Here is a 21615-nt window from a genome sequence, read left to right on the forward strand (position 1 = left end):
CCTTCCAAATGTGCTGAGACCTTGGTACATATAATTTCTAAATCACCGCCTGAACCCTAGTCTCCTCTCATGAACTGATTATAGAATTTGACAGATTTTTACTGCAGTAGAATCACAAGCTCGGTCCAATGTAGGTCACATTGGTTCATCCCATTGATTGAGCCTCATATTTATACATTGGATGGGCTCAGGATCTGATAATTTTCCTACAGGGTAATTTTGTCAGCATTGAGTACTCTAAGCTCAGGTTCTCCCTCTTCTCTACTCCAAGAATTTATTTCAGCCTAACCTCAGAACTGCATCCTCTACTGCACTGTAACTTTTTAGTATTTACCACAATGGCATGAAAATCAGGTGGATTCTATAAAGGGTGGATGATCCACTCAACCAAATTACTGCTCAGGCATTGAAGATGAAAATCTAGCCCAGGTGTCAAAAATTGAAGAAGGGTTCCACTCTCAAGCGCTGAGATCCTTCACCATGATGAATATCAACTTCTCCTAAAAGATCTAATTTCACGGCAATAATCTTATCTTGCAATGTATGCCTGAAGGATTTATTCAGGCCGTTTGGAACCTAGAGTTCCACCAGCAGTCTCTATGGTCCAGGAGTCGCCATTTGCAGCAATGACACAGGAAGGTGCTGGGCAGAGGAGCAACACTATACCTTTTCGGATGGTCATCCTTTCTATTCATTATCCAGAAGCTCCACAATGGAGTCTGTCTGACCCATGTAGCTCAGAAGCTTTGGCACAACTAATGTCACATGTTGAGTTGTAAATGAAATCTCCAATCTGATTGGAGCAGTTCATCAGTTCTTGTCCAGGAATATCTGGGAGTTTACACTTTACCACTGAAACATACATTTTGGAATTCAATGCATATTTATAGACATATATTAAATTACTGGCCATCTTACAATCATAGATGATCTTCGGTCTCACTTATTTTCTAGGTATTATGGAATTGTGTGTACCTTCACAGGTGGGGGTCTGTGCTGTCCAATTTCCAGAAGCTCCACACTCCAGCATGTCTGATCCATGAAGCTCAAACCCTTCAGTGCAGCTAAAGTTACATGTTGAGTTGTAATTGAATTCTCCAATAGAATGTGCACAATTCATGAATCCTTGTCCGGGGATCTGTAGACTTCCACATTGTACAACTGAAGAATACATTTCAATTAAACGTACATTAAGTCAAGCTAATAGGCTTAGACAATCTTCCATCTACTTTTTATTTTTTCTGGTATTATTGTAACTGATTGTACCTTCACAGATGGGTTTCTGCCCTATCCATTGTCCAGAAGCTCCACACTGGAATCTGTCTGATCCATGAAGCTCAAACCCTTTATCACAGCTGAAGTCACACGTTGAATTGTAACTAAAATCTCTGAAGGGATGTGAACAGTTCATGAATCCTTGCCCAGGAATCTCCAGACTTCCACATTTTGCAGCTGAAAAGTATACATTAAGAAATTTCATGTAACCTCGAACACGCAAAAGGTGACTCAGTTAATGTTCTAAAATCTGATTCTGGAATTTCTCTTTTTGTTAGTTGGCCTTGTTTGACCCTGTACCTTCACAGCTGGGTGTCTCCGCTGTCCATATTCCTGTTGAATTGCACCGGAGACTCTGTGACCCCTGCAGTGTAAACCCTACTGCACATTGAAAGTCACACATGGAGCTGAAACTGAAATTTCCATTAGGATGGGTGCAGCCCATAGTCGCTTGGTCAGGAACATCGAGAGTGGCGCACTGTTCAACTGGACAGGAGGTAGTAGAATAATTCATGAATTATTACGTAATTAAATATTTTAATAATTAGTTGTCTATGATCAAATATTTGCTTGTCGTGATCAGGTGTGTTGATACCATTGAGAAGTGTGACAGATTAGAGATCTGTCCTGTTTCTAATCATACAAAGACTATTATTTTATATTTCTTCATGTATTAGCATTGTTTCAAAGGGCAGATGAGGCACCACTGTCTGACTAGACTGCTTAACAAGCATTAATTGCTAAGTGTACATAGGTGACAATCACTTAACATTGTTTACCAGGCTATGAAATGGTAACAGCTCTGGCCACTGTCTCAGGCTAAAACAGACTATTCACAACCTGAGCACCTGTGTGGTGAAGGTTCTCATTGAGTTGAGCTTCCAACCCTATGTCCTCTCCATCACAAAAACTGCCTACTTCCAGTTCTGTAATATTGTCCACTTCAGCCCATCTGCCATTGAAATCCTCATATATACAAGAGCAGGTCAGAGGCTGGGTATTCTGCTGTGAGTGACTCACCTCCAGATTCCCCAAAGCCTTTCCACCATCTACAAGGCACAAGTCAGGAGTGTGATGGAATACTCTCCACTTGCCTGGATGAGTGCAGCTCCAACAACACTCAAGAAGCTCGACATCATCCAGGATTAAGCAACCCGCTTGATTGGCGCCCCATCCTAACAGCACTGTGGGAGAACCTTCACCACACAGACTGCAGTGGTTCAAGAAGGCGGCTCACCGCCACCTTCTCAAGGGCAATTAGGGATGGGCAATAAATGCCGGCCTCGCCAGCGATGCCCACATCCCATGAACGAATAAAAAAAAATTGGCACCTCATCCACCACCCTAAACATTCACTCCCTTCACCATCAGCGCACTGTGACTGCAATGTGTACCATCCACAGGATGCACTGCAGCAACTCGCCAAGGCTTCTTCGACAGCACCTCCCAAACCTGCGACCTCTACCACCTAGAAGGACAAGAGCAGCAGGCACATGGGAACAACACCACCTGCATGTTCCTCTCCAAGTCACACACCATCCTGACTTGGAAATATATCACTGTTCCTTCATCATTGCTGGGTCAAAATCCTGGAACTCCCTTCCAAACAGCACTGTGGGACAACTTTCACCGCATGGACTGCAGCGGTTCAAGAAGGCGGCTCACCACCACCTTCTCAAGGGCAATTAGGGATGGGCAATAAATGCCGGCCTCGCCAGCGACGCCCACATCCCATGAACAAATTTTTAAAAATATGTGATTTTGTCACCTCCACATTCGATTACTCCAGTGCTCTCCTGGCCAGCCTCCTATTGTCTGCATTTCATAAACTTCAGCTCACCCAAAACTCTGCTGCCTGTATCCTATCCTGCACCAAATCCTGCTCGCCCATCATCCCTGTCCTTGCTGACCTATATTGTTCCCTAGTGCTTCAAATTTAATATTCCCATTCTTGTGTTTAAATCTGTCCATGACTTCACCCCTGCCTATCTCCAACCTCCACCGAACTCCCTATTCCTTTGACACTGGTCTCTTGTGCATCTACCCTCTCCGTTCACCGAATCATTGGCAGCCACGCCTTCAGTTGTCCAGGTCCCACTCTCTGGAATTCCTCAAACCCTCCACTGTACCATGGCTGTGTGAATGTTTTTTTTCCTCACACATCTGTGAGGCCCCTTGGGATGTTATTCTACACCAAAAGCTCTATAGAAATGCAAGTTGTTGTCCCATCAGCAGGACCTGCAAGCAAAGCTCTCACACATTGGCTTTGTCCTGAAAGAGGATGGATGACTGGAAATAGGTTTCTGGGAGATGAGCCTGATACCTTTGTTTCCTAATTTGATTGACATAGTATTTAATTGTGAAAGACACTGTTTTGATATTTCTTTGTTTCAATTTGGATTTCAAAGTACAAAGTTTAACGTAAAGTTTTGTAATCTGGTGTTCTAAGTTGCTGTGTTATTTGAGTGACTTCAACAATTTGCTGTTATTGCTACCATCTGTAAATGACTGAATAAACCTTTTTAGTTGTGCAGTCGGTTATGAAAATGTCTTGTGTGACAGATGATCATTTTCTGAAGTGATGTGGGCACATAGTGGAAATTCAGAGACAATAAACAGGCCTATTATTTGCTCAGGATCACGTTACTTTGCACACATAGTCTTATTTGAGTTCAGAGCAAGCACGGACTAGCCTACAGAAGTTGACTTTTGTGCTGGGCGTGAGAAAAAGTATCAGGAGGAGCCCAAATCGTCCATTGGTAGGACATGAGTTCCTTATTTCAGCCAGAGACATTTCATTCCCAGAGTCAGGGGAAGGCACTGGTTGGAGGCAGGTTAGTTTCTCTCAAGTAAGGAGGAGATATTAGAGACTCTTATGACATCAACCAATTACAAATTACTTAGCTGAAGGAGCAATTTATACTGAGAGTGCACCCCTAACAGCATTGTTTCTGCTTTAAGTCCCTTGCTTTTGGTTTCACAGTAACAGAGAACATGACTCTTACCAAATTCACACTCCGGTCCATAGAATCCTTCATTGCATCGACATATATAATTTCCAATAGTCTCCACACATTCTCCATGACCGCTGCATGAAGTAGGCTTGCACGAAGCTGTTAAAGAAACCAACACAAACCCAGAAACACGTATATGTTCAGGAAAATACGCTTGCAAGTAATGTGATGTAAACAGTAATGGGTAGAACATTGAGAATTTAATTTTGCTTGCAACCCATCATAACTCTAATTAATTAAGATTTCTTATGTAGACCGAGCAAATGTGCGAGATTTAAAGATAGTGTAATCTCTACGATTGTAATTAGTTGCAAAGAGCATTTAATTTCTTCTGGTCGTGCAATTGTTAATCTATTTGCATCAAAAAAAAATTGTGTGCCATCTTAATGCAGCCATTACCTCTTTTATTTTATTAGCTGTTGGAATAGCACAGAAAGGAATTTTAACCAGCACGTTAACCATCAGAGGAAATTAAATCTCCAGCTGTCTATTTCTATTACTGTGACTTATTAGCATTGTAAAAAAAAATTGGAATTTTGGAAAGAAACTGAAGTGGAGGCTCATAAGCGTGAACTATACAACACACAATGAAAGTGAGTTATTCATTTGGCTTTACTGGTGCAAGCAATTCCAGATTCGTGGTTCCTGCATTTATTAACCTGGGAATGATGTGGGTTATGCTGGAACAAAATAAAAGTTTTAAAATCTTTTTTCAAAACAACTGTATGAGTGCATCCTACTGTAAACCAGGGTGGGGGAGGAGGAAAGAGTGTGAAATCAATCACTGCCTCTGCCATTGCAGATTATCTCCAAAAACCACCCTCTCACTTTTGCCTTGCAGTGTCGCCTTTGCAACTTAGCTCTTTTTCTTTCTTTTTTCCTCTCTTTCCCCCTTTATAGCTGCATGGTTTGTAGAATTAGCAGCACTGTTGTGCAGTAGTTTAAGAATATACGAGGGAAAGATTTATTTTGAAATAGGAAATCATAACTCCAGATTTAAGATTTTGTTGCACATAGCGGACAGAGGAACTGTCCCCATGGTTGTAAATTGTACTTGTTAGAATGTGGTAGATTTCTGAGGGAGTCCTGCTCTGTACTCAGAGTTGTTATGCTGTCTTAGCTGTTGGTTTGCTGTGATAAATCTCTTACCATATTGTGTCCAGCACGCCACATGAACTTACAAGTGAAATGAATAGGAGGCCTGACTCTGGCATGAGAGCTCAGAGGTGAGCTGCAGACTTCTGTTGCAACTTACTAATTATTGAGTCCGAGAGGTGAGCACAGTATAAAAGGAGAGACTGAGAGCGGGAGGAGAGTCTGAGAGGTGAACGCACTGTAAATCTAAGGCAAGTCATGGCAGCAGAGCTCGCACCTGTGATATGCTCCTCCTGCACTATGGGGAAGTCATGGACGCTACCAGTGTCCCTGGCGACCATGTGTGCAGGAAGTGTGTCCAGCTGCAGCTACTGGCTAAACGCATTTCGGAGCTGGAGCTGCGGGTGGATTCGCTGTGGAGCATCCATGATGCTGAGACTATAGTGGATAGCACGTTCAGTGAGGTGGTGACCCTGCAGGTAAAGATTACGCAGGCAGAAAGGAAATGGGTGACCACCAGGCAGAGTAAAAGGACTAGGCAGGTAGAGCAGGAGTCCCCTGGGGCCATTTCCCTTTCAAAACAGATATACCGCTTTGGATACTTTTGGGGGAGATGGCTTATCAGGGGAAAGCAGCAAGAGCCAAGTTCATGGCACCACGGGTGGCTCTGCTGCACAGGAGGGGAGGAAGAAGAGCGGCAGGGCTATAGTGATAGGGGATTCAATTATAAGGGGAACAGATAGGCGTTTCTGCGGCCACAAACGTGACTCCAGGATGGTATGTTGCCTCCCTGGTGCTAGGGTCAAGGATGTCACGGAGCGGCTGCAGGGCATTCTGGAGGGGGAGGGTGAACGGCCAGTAGTCGTGGTCCATATCGGTACCAACGACATAGGTTTTAAAAAAAGGGATGAGGTCCTGTAAGGTGAATTTAAGGAGTTAGGAGATAAATTAAAAAGCAGGACTTCAAAGGTAGTGATCTCAGGATTACTACCAGTGCCACGTGCTAGTGAGTATAGGAACAGGAGAATAGACCGGATGAATGCGTGGCTGCAGGGATGGTGTAGGAGGGAGGGATTTAGATTCCTGGGACATTGGGACCGGTTCTGGGGAAGGTGGGACCTGTACGAGCAGGACCGGGACCAACGTCCTCGCGGGGGTGTTTGCTGGTGCTGTTGGGGAAGGTTTAAACTAGAGTGGCAGGGGGATGGGAACCTGAGTGGGGAGTCAGAAGGGAGTAAAGTTGAGAGCAGCAAGAGAGGGGAAGACCCAGGGGAAATTTACAATACAAATAGTACAAACAGTTGTTCAAGAACAAGTGAAAGGGAAAAGCGTAGAGCAGCAGAAAGTAAGTGTACTTTAATCACTACAGATAAAGTGAAAACTAGAAGGCGTAAGGCGATTAACCCAGCATCAAAGCTGAAGGTCAGGCTAGGGTGTGTGGCCCAACTAAGAGTTCTATATCCAAATGCACAGAGTATAAGGAATAAATTAAATGAACTGCAGGTTGAAATTCAAATTGGAAGGTATGACATGATAGCTATTACTGAGACATGACTGCAGGATGGTCAGGATTGGGAACTAAATATACCAGGTTATAAGGTCTACAGGAGAGATAGGAAAAATGGAAGAGGGGGAGGAGTAGCCTTAGTTATTAGAGATTAAATCACTTCAATGATAAAGGAGGATATAATGAGAGGTAAGCAGACACCAGAGACCTCATGGGTTGAATTGAGAAATAGGAAAGGATCTAAGACTATAGTGGGAGTTGTGTATAGGACCCCTGGCAGCAGCTCTGAAGTGCTAGATTGTAAAAATGAAGAGATTAGACAAGCGTGTAACAAAGCCATAGTGGTCTTAATGGGGGATTTTAACCTTCACATAGATTGGGAAAAGCAGACTAGCAAATGTCAAAAAGGTAGTGAATTTCTTGAGTGTGTCCGGGATAGTTTTCTACAGCAGTATGTCCTGGAGGCAACAAGGGGGCAAGTCATACTAGATTTAGTAATGAGTAATGAATCAAATTTAATTAACGGCTTAAATGTGTGTGAACATCTATCCAATAGCAATCATAACATGATCGAGTTCAATGTGGTGTTTGAAAGGGAAAAAAGTGAATCAGCTGCTAAGATTCTAGACTTGGGTAAGGCCAACTTCAATGGGATGAGACAGAGACTATCCACAGTAATCTGGGCAAATCTGTTAATGGGTAAAACGACTGATGATCAGTGGGAAATGTTAAAAGAAACATTTAACATGATACAGAATCGGTTTATAGCCCTGAGGGGCAAGAACTCCACTTGCCAAAAAAAACAGCCATGGACAACTAAACAGGTAAGGGACAGTATAAGACATAAGGAAAGGGCATACAAAAAGGCAAAAAATGGCACAGATCCTGGCGAATGGGAAAGATAAAAAGATCAACAAAGGGTCACAAAACAGATAGTAAGAGCTACAAAAAGAGAGTATGAAAATAAACTTGCAAGGGATATCAAAACCAATACGAAGAACTTTTATAGTTATATTAGGAAAAAGAGGGTGGTCAGGAGCAGTGTTGGCCCCTTAAAAACTGAAAGTGGGGATCTCGGGATGGGGAATGGGGAAATGGCAGACATGTTGAACAATTACTTTGCGTCAGTATTTACAGTCGAAAAAGAAGATAGCATGCCGGAAATCCCAAGAAAACTAATATTGAATCGGGGACAGGGACTCGATAAAATTAACATAAGTAAAGCAATAGTAATGAAGAAAATAATAGCACTAAAGAGTGACAATTCCCCAGGACCAGATGATTTCCATCCCAGGGTTTTAAAGGAAGTAGGTGAGCACATTGCAGATGCCCTAACTATAATCTTTCAGAGTTCTCTAGATTCAGGAACTGTCTCTCTAGATTGGAAAATTGCATGTCACTCCGCTTTTTAAGAAAGGAGAGAGAGGGAAACCAGGGAATTATAGACCAGTTAGCCTAATATCTGTTGTGGGGAAAATGCTGGAGTCTATAATTAAGGATAGGGTGACTGAACACCTCGAGAATTTTCAGTTAATCAGAGAGAGCCAGCATGGATTTGTGAAAGGTAGGTCGTGCCTGACAAACCTGATTGAATTTTTTGAAGAGGTGACTAACGTAGTGGACAGGGGAATGTCAATGGATGTTATTTATATGGACTTCCAGAAGGCATTTGATAAGGTCCCACATGAGAGACTGTTAGCTAAGATAGAAGCCCATGGAATCGAGGGAAAAGTATGGACTTGGTTAGGAAATTGGCTGAGCGAAAGGCGACAGAGAGTAGGGATAATGGGTCAGTACTCTCATTGGCAGGATGTGACTAGTGGAGTCCTGCAGGGATCTGGTTTGGGGCCTCAATTATTCACACTATTTATTAACGACATAGATGAAGGCATAGAAAGTCTCATATCTAAGTTTGCCGATGACACAAAGATTGGTGGCATTGTAAGCAGTGTAGATGAAAACATAAAATTACAAAGCGATATTGATAGATTAGGTGATGGGCAAAACTGTGGCAAATGGAATTCAATGTTGACAAATGTGAGGTCATCCACTTTGGATCAAAAAAGGATAGAACAGGGTACTTTCTAAATGGTAAAAAGTTACAAACAGTGGATGTCCAAAGGGACTTAGGGGTTCAGGTACATAGATCATTGAAGTGTCATGAACAGGTGCAGAAAATAATCAATAAGGCTAATGGAATGCTGGCCTTTATATCTAGAGGACTAGAGTGCAAGGGGGCAGAAGTTATGCTGCAGCTATAGAAAACCCTGGTTAGACCGCACCTGGAGTACTGTGAGCAGTTTTGAGCACCGCACCTTCGGAAGGACATATTGGCTTTGGAGGGAGTGCAGTGTAGGTTTACTAGAATGATACCCAGACTTCAAGGGTTAAGTTACGAGGAGAGATTACACAAATTGTATTCTCTAGAATTTAGAAGGTTAAGGGGTGATCTGATCGAAGTTTATAAGATATTAAGGGGAACAGATAGTGTAGATAGAGAGAAACTATTTCCGCTGGTTGGAAATTCTAGGAGTAGGAGGCACTGTCTAAAAATTAGAGCCAGACCTTTCAGGAGCGAGATTAGAAAACATTTCTACACACAAAGGGTGGTAGAAGTTTGGAACTCTCTTCCACAAAAGGCAATTGATACTAGCTCAATTGCTAAATTTAAATCTGGGATGGATAGCTTTTTTGCAACCATAGATATTAAGGGATATGGGCCAAAGGCGGGTATATGGAGTTAGATCACAGATCAGCCATGATCTTATCAAATGGCGGAGCAGGCACGAGGGGCTGAATGGCCTACTCCTGTTCCTATGTTCCTTTGTGAACTAACGATCATGGGGCAGATTTTCCTGTTCCTGCAACTGGGTGTTTTGGATCACGCGGGCACAATGAATGGAGGAAAATCAGGCGGGGAGGCGCATAGATCCGTGAGGGACTCCACTTGATTTCCCATTCATTTAATTTAAAGACAGAAAATTGGATTGGCTCTGTTATAGGTGGGTGCTCCTCTTTGCCTCATTTTCCTGTATTCGCTGCGTTCTTATGATCCAACACGTCCAAGTGCAGGAACAGGAAAATCTACCCCCATATGCGTAAAACCGAACACAGCAATTGAATTCCAAATCTAGTTATCCTTTAGTTGGATATCAAATACTATAGTCTAGAACCCCTCTGTGATTTTAGTGTATCAATGCTTAGTGTTTTTATAACATTACTTGTCTGTTATTTTTTTGGGGGTATTAACCACATTTATTTTAAACAAGTGAACTCCTCAGTTAAAGTAGCAAAGTAATTTCATAGGAATGCATTAATTGCTCATACACTTGTTGCTCGGTTTAATCTGTAGGCTTGTGTTACATCTTTTAAAAACTGGGTAATAACAAAATCCAACAAATGCATATGTTGTGCAAATAATATATTCCTCTATAATATCTAGTGAATTGTATTAAATTATGAGCTGTCCTTGGCCCTACATTTATGGTTAAATCTTTTTTTAAATGAATTCTTGGGATGTGGGTGTCGCTGGCACGGCCAGAATTTATTGCCCATCCCTAGTTGTTCTGAGAAGCTGGTGGTGGGCCGCCTTTTTGAACTGCTAGGGTTAGATACCATTGAATGGCTTGTAAAGGGTAGTAAAGAGTCAACCACATTCGTGTGGGACTGGAGTCACATATAAGCCAGACCGGATAAGGGCGAAGGTTTCCGTCCCTAAAGGACATTAATGAAGCACTTGGCTTGTTATGACAATCCACTTCACACTTTTACTGATACCAGTTTTTTATTTTCAGATTACTTTGTAAAAACTGAATTCAAATTCCCAAACGGCCTTGCTGGGAATTGAACTCATGTTCTCTGAATTATTAGTCCAGACCTCCACATTACCAATCTAGTAACATAACCACTACAGTACTGTATCCAGATATACATTTTTGAAATTATGAAACTTATTTTCAATGCAAAAACCCACGGTGTAGGGCCAAAACCCGTAGAAACCACTAAAGTTGAAGACTAAAAGAGTTGAGGTAAATCAGGAAGTAGTGGTGAGGTCACACCAACCGGGTGTAGGAGATTGTAGGAGGGAGGAAAGTGAAGAGAGCAGAAATTACAAGGCCTTGATACTGGTGTTGTGCCTAATAGATGTGGCCATAGAGCAAATAATCAGGGCTACAATCTCTCTCTGTCTCAGCTTTATTTTTGATAATGCCACAATGTTGCAGTGATATCTCTAGTCCTCACTCGCATCTAGTAAAGGTTCGAACTGTTGACAGAGCTGTGCATATCCTGCTCTAACAAGTTCCCAAATTTTGGGAAAGAATGAGTTAGAGTAGGACTTTGTGTGCGATATGTCTTGTTTTCAACATAGTGGGGACGTAAAAAGGCAAAAGAGCTTCTGGCACAGCATATTTACAGCTTAGAGGGAACAAGAGAGTCCTGAGGAGCACTGACCTTAGCATTATCAATAATTAAAGCTGAGACAGAGAGAGAGATGGGTTGGAGATTAGAGCTGAAAAATGAATCACCTTTGAGACCATGGGGTGGAAATTCCTTCACATCCCACCGATTTTTAAAGTGCGAGTTGAGCGTGGACTTTCAAATTTCATAGTCAGACGTCCCACGCTAGAAGTGCGCACAAAAAAATGGCCACTGCCATATTGGTAAAGACGGACATCAAGCGTCCCTGGCAACTGCGTGAAATGATTGCTGGCCTCATTAAAATATGTCAGTAGGAGTCCTGCGCTTGAATTATGAAATTTGCATTTTCTTGTACCGCCCAGAAAAACATGGCGCCAACACGTGGGAAGCTGACTGAAACAGCACTATTGAAAGGAGTCCCCGCCTCTATTAAGATAAGTAGCCAGAAAATTGATTTTAGCTGCTGGGGATTTAGGCAGCCCTTTTTTTGGTCTGTTTTGACTGAGTTTTGGCAGTGGTTCAGAGTACAGAGCAGTTAGACTGCTGACTTTTGGCTGCAGCTGCACTGTTTGACTTCATTGGCTGCAGGAGGACCAGGAAAGAGGGAATGTTGCTGGGATTACCACAGAGGCAGCAGTAGCAGCAGGCATGGCAGCAAAGACCTGTGGAGGGTCAAAGAAGGAGGCAAGGACTAAGGAGGTGTTACAGCATGTGGGTCTTCCAGAACAGGACGGCTTACCCCAACATGCTAGAGGAGCAGTATGTGAGGAGGCTGCGCTTCAGAAAATAGGTAGTCACTGACCTATATCACCTGTTGCAGCAGGAATTGGAGCCAAACACTAGGCACACACAACACTGCTTGTTGCTGTGAAAATAACGGTGGCCCTCAACTTCTATGTCCTGTCCACAAAAAGCAGGACAAATCCAATCCGGCCAATTACCACCCCATCAGTCTACTCTCAATCATCAGCAAAGTGATGGAAGGTGTCGTCGACAGTGCTATCAAGCGGCACTCACTCACCAGTAACCTGCTCACCGATGCTCAGTTTGGGTTCCACCAGGACCACTCGGCTCCAGACCTCATTACAGCCTTGGTCCAAACATGGACAAAAGAGCTGAATTCCAGAGGTGAGGTAAGAGTGACTGCCCTTGACATCAAGGCAGCATTTGACCGAGTATGGCACCAAGGAGCCCTAGTAAAACTGATGTCAATGGGAATTAGGGGGAAAACTCTCCAGTGGCTGGAGTCATACCTAGCACAAAGGAAGATGGTAGTGGTCGTTGGAGGCCAATCATCTCAGCCCAAGGACATTGCTGCAGGAATTCCTCAGGGCAGTGTCCCAGGCCCAACCATCTTCTGCTGCTTCATCAATGACCTTCCCTCCATCATAAGGTCAGAAATGGGGATGTTCGGTGATGATTGCACAGTGTTCAGTTCCATTCGCAACCCCTCAGATAATGAAGCTGTCCGTGCCCGCATGCAGCAAGACCTGGACAACATCGAGGCTTGGGCTGATAAGTGGCAAGTAACATTCGCACCGGACAAGTGCCAGGCAATGATCATCTCCAACAAGAGAGAGTCTAACCACCTCCCCTTGATATTAAACGGCATTACCATCGCCGAATCCCCCACCATTGGGGGTCACCATTGACCAGAAACTTAACTGGACCAGCCACATAAATACTGTTGCTACAAGAGCAGGTCAGAGGCTGGGTATTCTGCGGCGAGTGACTCACCTCCTGACTCCCCAAAGCCTTTCCACCATCTAAAGGCACAAGTCAGGAGTGTGATGGAATACTCTCCACTTGCCTGGATGAGTGCAGCTCCAACAACACTCAAGAAGCTCGACACCATCCAGGACAAAGCAGCCCACTTGATTGGCACCCCATCCACCACCCTAAACCTTCACTCCCTTCACCACCGGCGCACTGTGGCTGCAGTGTGTACCATCCACAAGATGCACTGCAGCAACTCGCCAAGGCTTCTTCGACAGCACCTCCCAAACCCGCGACCTCTACCACCTAGAAGGACAAAGGCATCAGTTCACATGGGAACAACACCACCTGCACGTTCCCCTCCAAGTCACACACCATCCCGACTTGGAAATATATCGCCGTTCCTTCATCGTCACTGGGTCGAAATCCTGGAACTCACTACCTAACAGCACTGTGGGAGAACCTTCATCACACGGTCTGCAGCGGTTCACGAAGGCGGCTCACCACCACCACCTTCTCGAGGGCAATTAGGGATGGGCAACAAATGCTGGCCTCACATCCCATGGACAAATAAACAAGAAACAAGCTCATTTAAGGCTGCATCAGGTGACATCAGCAACTTCAGTCACGTGATGGATGCCCTCTTTGCAAGGAGAGAGCAATACCTCACCTTCCGCATAGAGGCTGCTGATCAGGAGGAGAGAGCTCCCGGATTTGCCTGCATCGCTGGATTTCTCCAAGTGCAACGGTTCATTGACTGCACAGATGTTACCCTGTGTTCTTCCCATCACGAACCAGCCATGTTTTATAACAAGATGGGGTTCTACTCCTAGAATGTTCAGCTGGTGTGTGACAACAGGCAGTGAATAATGCAGTCTGTGCCCCGGTATCCTGGCAGTAGTTATGACATCTTCATACTGCACTAGTCCTCAATGCCCACCTGTCTTCAACCCAGACCAGCAGGCATCAGGATGGCTTCTTGGAGACAGGGGATGCCCCTCTACACCTGCTTCATGACTCTTCTCAGGAACGCGGGCACAGATGCGAAGCGCCGATACAATGAGAGCCGCAAAAGGACAAGAGCTCGCATTGAGAAACCCATAGGCATCCTCAAATAAAGGTTCCAGTGCCTGGACCAATCTGGTGGCGTTCTGCAGTATAGTCCCGAGCGAGTCTCCAGATTTGCAGTGGTTGCTATATTCTACACAACTCTGCCATTCGGAGGCATGATTGTGTTTTCCCTGTCACAGGAGCCTGGGAGGTGGAAGGCTGCTGATCATGAACTGAGGGCACTAGAGATTATCATAGTGGGCAACTTTGAGCAGCTCTGGGCCTTCAGGGTCCAGCTGCAGTTTGCTGTGTTGCGGTGTTGGTCGGGGCAGATTGGGCCAGCTAACTGCGTGGGATGAATAAAGGCACTGGGTCAGAGGCTGGCAGGGAGCAAACGTAATGTCATCCTGAGAAAGGACAGCATGAGCCTCTCCCATCGAGCCAATACCACTGTCATGGGCCTGCGTTTCTACACTCCCTCTGCTCTGCATGAGAACAAAGTGAAGGGAGTGTTGTGATACTCTGGAAGCCTCTATCTATGCTCTCCACACTACTTCCCATGCTCTGCTTCATGTATTGAAAGGCTGAGATGCTAATCCCCAGAGCCACAATGGCAGCAGTCTGAGCTCCCAGAGAAGTTGTCAGAGCTGTCACCAAAGGCTCCAATGTTGTGGGCCCCACTACAGTGTTCATAGAGCTGACCGCTCGCTCCATGGTTGACTGCATGGTCTAAATGCCTTGCTGGATGACCCCACACAAGCTGGAGCTGAACTACCCCATGCTCTGTGCCATTGTGCGCACGCTCTCTGGCAAGTTGCCCAATGCACTTAAAAGGGCCTGGTGTATGCAGATCAGTCTTTGAATGAAGGCTCTGCCTTCAAGATCTTCATCTCTGCCCTTTGCAGCAGAGCTAGGATGTGTACTCTCCCTCCGGCTAGCTACTTACTTGACCATCCCATTCTCCTGCCCATGCTCCTGCACACTAGTGCTCGGTGAGCCTCCCAGTGGAGATCCCTCTAACCTGTCCTTTAATGTATGCATAGTTCCAGCCTCTGAGCTAGTGCTTGCTAAAATAAGGTCAAATGATGCTTAGTGTCAGCTCCTCATTCTCTCTGCGCTTTACATTTTGTTGACCTGAAAGGAGAAAGAGGGACAAGGATTAGCTTTTAGTGGGAAGGATAAGCAGAGACAGAGAAGTGGCTGCTGGAAACAACTACATTTTGTGATGCTTAGTGTCTGAGGGTGAGTATTCAGTGAGAAGGGACAGGGAGAAAGATAAGCTGCAGGATGCGTCCTCCAGCCTGGTCGCCTGTGACACCCCTGACCCGACCCATCCCCACGATCTCCATGATCCTTGCTCTTAGAGTGGGGAGAAGACCTGAATCAATGCTCTGCCTCCTCTCTACTATCGTTTACCAGCTTTGCCTACAAGAAAGATGGGAGAGAGTTAGTAGTTGCCGAGTGAGATGATTTGAGCATATGGTCAAATAGTGGTGCTGGAGTGTGAAGGGTGGCAAAGCTGTGACAAGGTGAAAGCGGTATTAGTGAGGAGAGTAGGAGGTGCAGCATGTGACATTAGGAGCAAAAGGATGTGGAGTGAAGTGTGCTGCAGTGAATGGAGGAGTGTGCTGGTACTTGGGGGAGGGAAGGGTGGTGAGTGCTGAGAATAATGCGAGATCGGAGTTAGGAGTCTTACCTTAGTAACCCTCATTAAACGTCCTACATTGGAGCCAGGTCCGTGGGGCGATGCTCCACCCTCTGCCACCTGTGCCCACTGCTGCCGAGCACCTTGGTGAGATAACTTCCTGCCTCTTGGTGGGAAGAGGACGTTTCTCCTCCTGCTGACCTCCTCCACCAGTACCTCGATTGCAGTGTCAGAAAAGCGAGGGGCCCTTGAAGTATCTGCTTCTCCTGCCATCTCCTGAGCTCCCTTTGGGTTGCTTGCAGCCAAAGTGCACCTCCCCTTTAAGAGGGACTAATGATGGCTGCCCGCTTATTTCATCATGAGGGCCTCTGACCAATTTACTGGTCTTGTCCGGCCCACGTGATTAGGCACGCACTGCTGGCGTCACGCCAATTCTCGGCCTGAAAACGGGCCGAAAAGAATTTCAACTCCAATATGTTTTTCCCTCTATCCTGTCTAAGAGTGAAAGAGAGACCGAGATATTACATATCAGAACTTTAAATAATTTATATTGTTAGGTCAAGGATTCAGAGAATTTGTAATTGGTAACAATTATTTCTCGGACTGACGCAAGAAGTGCTAGTATTACATTGAAAAGGTTCACAGAAAAAATACAGGGGGGTAATCTTGACTTTGGGTGAAGTCAAGGGAAATAAAAATTGGGAGAGATGTGAAATGGGCTGCCGACTCGCTATCACCCATTTTACACCATCACACAAAGTGAAGATCTACCCCTACAGAGTTTAAGAAAGAGAAAAGACCATTTTGACCCTTCCAGAATTTTCCATACAAAATATTTTGGTTGTGAGCTCAGTTAGGGTTTGGAGTTGTGCGAACATTAAAATGTTTGAAAATCACCCATTGTAGTCACCAAGCTTTGATGAGTGTAATACGGTTTTGATCTTACCTAAATAGCATATTGCATGTTTCCTTTTCTCACAGGGATCATTATTCCACTTTCCTGCATCTTTCAGTCTCTTTATATAAATTTCTACACAATCTTCTGTCCCAGGAGTTGGTTCACCTTCAGCCCAGTTTTCTGCCGCTTTATCCAGTGATTTGTTAGTTCCAACCCAGGTCCAAACACCACGAGTCTTTCTTATTCCAATCCAGTAGTATGTTGGATTTCTTGGCAACACCGTATTCAGATAATTATTTTCTTCACTGTTTTGAATTGCAACCAGGTCAGTGAAGTACTCTTGGCAATATTCTCTGGCAGCTGGCCATGTCATGTCTGATGTTGAATGGCTATAGTTCCAGCTGTGGACTCCTTCCCAAATTGCAAGTTCTGTGAAGACAATATACCTCCCTGTAATGCCTGAGCTAGTTGTAATATAAACGAATCACAATATATAAGATCCGTCCCACTGGACTGTTGCCTGTTCAAGCTGAACGTTGTGAATTTGAATCCAAATCTAGACTGGCACTGGTACACACTAATGCTCATTAGTTGTGCTTTGCAATTCTCAGTAAGGACAGTAGAGTACGTCATCCTGAGGGGAGAGGGGCACGGGGGGGGGGGGGGGGGAGAAAAAGCTGGCTGGACCAGTCCACCTACCTAATGATTCTTCAACAGGAGATGAACCGTTAAGTGTTATTTATGACTGAAGTCTACAGCCCAAGAATTCTCTCCCCCCATGTAGAAAGAAAGGAGATACATGGGCGGGGGGGGGGGGGGCCCTTAAAAAGGTAATATTAAAAAAAGTGGTTAACAGGGATTAGTAATCTAAGAAAAATTTAGACAACGGATTAGAAATCAGAATCTGAAATCCGATAATAAACACACTAGGTACAGAAGTGAGGCGACAGTAGCCTAGATTTTCCAATAGCTGGTATTTTAATACTAGTGTTATCTCACAAACACTTTGGGGCAGAATTTGCTTGCAAAATACCATTTTTAGTGGCGAAATGGAGGATCAAGTTCCGGCATTCGCACATGCACAGTGAAATGCAGAAATCCGAAACTTGCTCCTACTGGTGTGCCGACGATATGACAGCTTCGAATTAAAGGTAAATAGCCGACTGCAATCAGTGAAATCAGTGAAAAAACGCCAACTTGCCCATCTGCCCAGCTGTAAAGTAACTAATATCGCCAAAAAACAGGTAAGCTTAAAAATACCAGGTCTAAACTAAGTTTTCATAGCGCAGTACATCTTAATTACTGCCAAACAACTAAAAATTAACTTTTTAAAATGTGCAGTCTCATTACTTCTTATTTTAATAGTTCTTGGTCATTAAAAATGTTTTTAAAAATTAAAAAAACATTTTTTTTTACTTTAGAATCATAGAAAGGTTACAGCACGGAAGGAGGCCACTCGGCCCATCGAGTCCGCGCTGACTCTATGCAAGAGCAATCCAGCCAGTCCCACTCCCCCGCCCTATCCCTGCAAACCTCCTCCTCTCAAGTACCTATCCAGTTCCCTTTTGAAAGCCATGATTGAATCTGCCTCCACCACCCCCTCTGGCAGTGAGGCAATACCCTAAACCCCTACACTCTGTTTTCTGTTTTGTAGCCTACTTGCTAGCTATTCTACTACATTACCCTTGTCTACCTTTTCCCCTTCTGTCTCTTATTTATTTCAATTATTTCTTACCCCCTCTTTTTTTGCCGTCTTTAACTGTTTTTACAATGATTTTAATGTACCTTTCACTTCCTGGTTTCCAAGCCTGCAGAGACAGTTTCGCAGCATGTCAAAAATGCTGCAATCTGGTTGGACAAGGAGAGAGTGGGATCCTCTTCTCCCAAAGGTCCTAGCTTCGCTTGAACTAACGCTGGGCTCTTCTCCACTTCCTATTTGAGGAAGTGCCCGAAATAAACCCGCAGTAAGTTAGTGGATTAGTATAAATCTATGGAGCGGCGAGCACTGTTGGTTCATCCCTCCGAGCAATTTCTGCCCTAATGTGTTAAAATGCAGTTGATTGGAAAATATAGGTTAGTGTTCTTAAATCGCCAAGGAACACAGATTCCCCCCACACCACAAAAAACAGTGAACTTAAACCTAGTTCATCCCCATTCGATTACCAAGGAACTCAAACACAAAGCCCCTTTCTAAGCTAACAAAATATGTTAGCTTAGAAAGCCAGCAAAGGCTTCAGAAAAGCTGATGCAGCTCCCAAAAAGCTAACAGCTCAAAAATGGTATGAATATAAGCCTATGATATGCGAAGACAAGGGTTTGATTGAAAGTACAGCAGGACACAGGCTTGTCACAACCTAAGCTGCAGCTGTACTGAACATCTATCACTTATTGCAGAGGAAATAAACTACACAAGTGCAGTTTGCAGGAGTGGTGAATTTAGGGATTGGGATGAGAGGGAGATGTCGCTACTAAAGGTTTGAGATTTATTTTCCAGCAAAGTTTCTTTCTCTCCCCTTCCCCTGAAAATGTTGATTTTTTTTTTGCACAGTATTTGGTGCATTTTCTGGCATTTTGGAGCCCATTGTAATTCTGCCCAAGCCAAAAACAATTTGTCCAGCAAGGGTCAGAAATATTTTAATATAAATCTAAAAGTAGCTGTAGGGAGTTTAATGCCATTTTACAGGGTCCAGTTTCTTTCATTGGGTATCTAACCCCAGATACATCTCATTAATTTGTGAAATGAAACCGTTTACAACACACTTACAATAATCCCAACTGGCTCTGCTTTCCACATTCACAAGACAAAATTGGCTCAATATTACACCTGCCCTGCCCCAGGCCCCATGGTAACCCAGAGCCAGATTGCAGATTACTTGCATTGAGTGTATGCCGATTTAACTAAATAACTTTTATTTTAAAGTATCTTCAAGAGGGGTAAGGGTGAATTCATATCATCAAAACAGAACCTTTAGAACCGTTTTGATGAAGGATCTCACTGAAACATTAGCCTGTATTTTCCTTTTTCAGATGCTGATCAACCTGTGTGTTGTGCATTTCAAACATTTCTTAAAACTTTTAAACATGAGACTTTAAATTACTTTTGGGGATAATAGCAGACAAATACATAACAGGGCCAATTTGCTTGTACTGGTGTAAGTCAGGTCTAAATGATTAAGAACTGGAGCTAATCCCATCATGGTAATGTGTTAATAGCACTCAAATTTCGTGGGTCAATTCATTAACATAATTATTCACAGATCCAGGTGCCTTTTCTACTTAGCTGCCCATATAAATGATTATGCAGGCTGCCTATCCTGCACCAAGTCCTACTCGCCCATCACCCTTTTCCTCACTGACCTACATTAGTTCCCAATCCCCCAGTGCCTCCAATTTAAAATTCTCATCCTTGTATTTAAATCCCTTCATAGATTTGCCCTCCCTACAACCCCACCCCTGAACTCTATGTTCCTCTGACTCTGACCTCCTGTGCATCTCACCACCTTCCATCCTACCACCGACAGCCATGCCTAAGCTGGAATTCTCTCCCTAATCCCATCTGTTTCTCTACTTCCCTCTTTACCTTTAAGATGCTCCTTAAAACCATCCTCCTCGACCAAACTTTTGGTCACCCCTCCTAATAGCTCATCTTTTGGTTTGGCGTCCATTTTTTCCTTAAGCCTCTGAAGAGCGTTGGGGACTATTTTTACCCATGTTAAAGATGCTAAGTTAAATGCAAGTAGTTGTTATTATATGGGCAGTGATTAGAAGTGCAGTGCACCAATAGTAAGCATGTGAAAATAATGCAGATGACATTATTGCATCACTTCATTATTTCCACACCATTTGCAAATTCGGGTCTATCCCTTGCCCCTTTTTCAGTGCCATTTTGTCCCATGTACTAGTGTACATGCAGTGCTAACAATTGGAGAATTACCCCTCAAATGTTCATATGAAATTCCTCTGTTTGCTGTTTTAACACAAGCATTAACCCATTTAAAATAAATGTATTATTTCCTCCATTGAAATGGTGAGCGGAGGACTGTCATACCAGCTCACTTATCATTGTCCACTATTATTACCCACAGTCCTATTATTAAACTTGTATTGTTACTTTGACCCTGTTTAAAAAAAAAGTTTATTTATTTTGCATGGAAAATAAAAATCATTAAACACTGCGATATTGAAAATACCTAAAACGCACAAAAATATGGCATGCAGAAAAAAGCACAGGAGCTGAATTTTGTGCCCTCGGACATATTACTGCTCCAGCCTGGGGCTTATGATCTATCATATTCTATTAATTATTAATCTCACTCCACATTTCACAGTGGTTGTTAGTTGCCCTAAGGAGGATGCAGGGTCTCTCTTCATTTACTACACGGTAATAAAGAGACCGCCATCAAAAAGACCACCATCAAACTGAAAATAAATGTTAATGTTGCAGAACATAAGCCGGTGCTACATTTCACCCAGAGAGAGGCCAATAGCCTGCATCACATGTCACAGTAGTCTCTGTAATAAAACCCTAAATATGGAAATCTAACTGTAACTTTTTAAATTAAGTAAACTCATCATCACTCCAACCCAATTTCCAAAACCCAGCAATTCCATAAGTGTAGTTAAAGAAATGCTCAAATAAAGCCAGTTAATAATACAGGAAACATCCTCTTTGTTTCAAAATGGTGGTTACTATCATTGGTGAAGAAAATAAATCCTCACATAAGATGCCTCAGAAAGTTTCTTTGAGAAGTTTTTAAAGCAGCATTTTAACAGCTTTTTGGTATATATAACTTTAGGGACAAACATTAAAGAAACCCATCTATAACTACAAATCTCAGCAACTCATCTTAAAACCTTTCTGCCTCAAGTTCTTGCACAACTAACCATGGGAGAAAGTGAAGTCTGATTATTTGGTGCTGACACTCTCCAGTCCTACCCTCCAACCAATCTGATTGGTTCTCACAACTCATAGTCCTACTTTTAACTGAGCCAATTA

General features: G+C 43.6%; 1 protein-coding gene across 1 annotated transcript; it reads right to left on the reverse strand.

The window, feature by feature from the left end:
* Positions 1-694: 694 nt before the first annotated feature.
* Positions 695-20284, reverse strand: LOC137324904 (P-selectin-like). Its single transcript, XM_067989595.1, has 7 exons — positions 20200-20284; positions 16668-17048; positions 4281-4388; positions 1576-1761; positions 1267-1452; positions 976-1161; positions 695-852 (listed from the first exon to the last, which is right to left on the reverse strand). Exons 1-7 carry the CDS (start codon positions 20282-20284, stop codon positions 695-697), a joined length of 1290 nt encoding a protein of 429 aa, XP_067845696.1.
* Between the last annotated feature and the right edge of the window lie 1331 nt (positions 20285-21615).

The sequence above is a fragment of the Heptranchias perlo genome, chromosome 9 (genome assembly GCF_035084215.1).
Source record: "Heptranchias perlo isolate sHepPer1 chromosome 9, sHepPer1.hap1, whole genome shotgun sequence".
Lineage (NCBI taxonomy): Eukaryota > Metazoa > Chordata > Chondrichthyes > Hexanchiformes > Hexanchidae > Heptranchias > Heptranchias perlo.

What these genes read in the sequence shown, in the direction of transcription:
- LOC137324904 (XM_067989595.1), bottom strand. Translation starts at nt 20,284, where the DNA reads ATGGACGCCAAACCAAAAGATGAGCTATTAGGAGGGGTGACCAAAAGT. An exon ending in ACATGCAATATGCTATTTAG is followed by an intron (nt 4,389 to 16,667) that starts GTAAGATCAAAA and finishes TTTCTTTAACAG; the next exon opens with CTTCGTGCAAGCCTACTTCA. An exon ending in ACAGACCCCCACCTGTGAAG is followed by an intron (nt 853 to 975) that starts GTACACACAATT and finishes TGTATGTTTCAG; the next exon opens with TGGTAAAGTGTAAACTCCCA.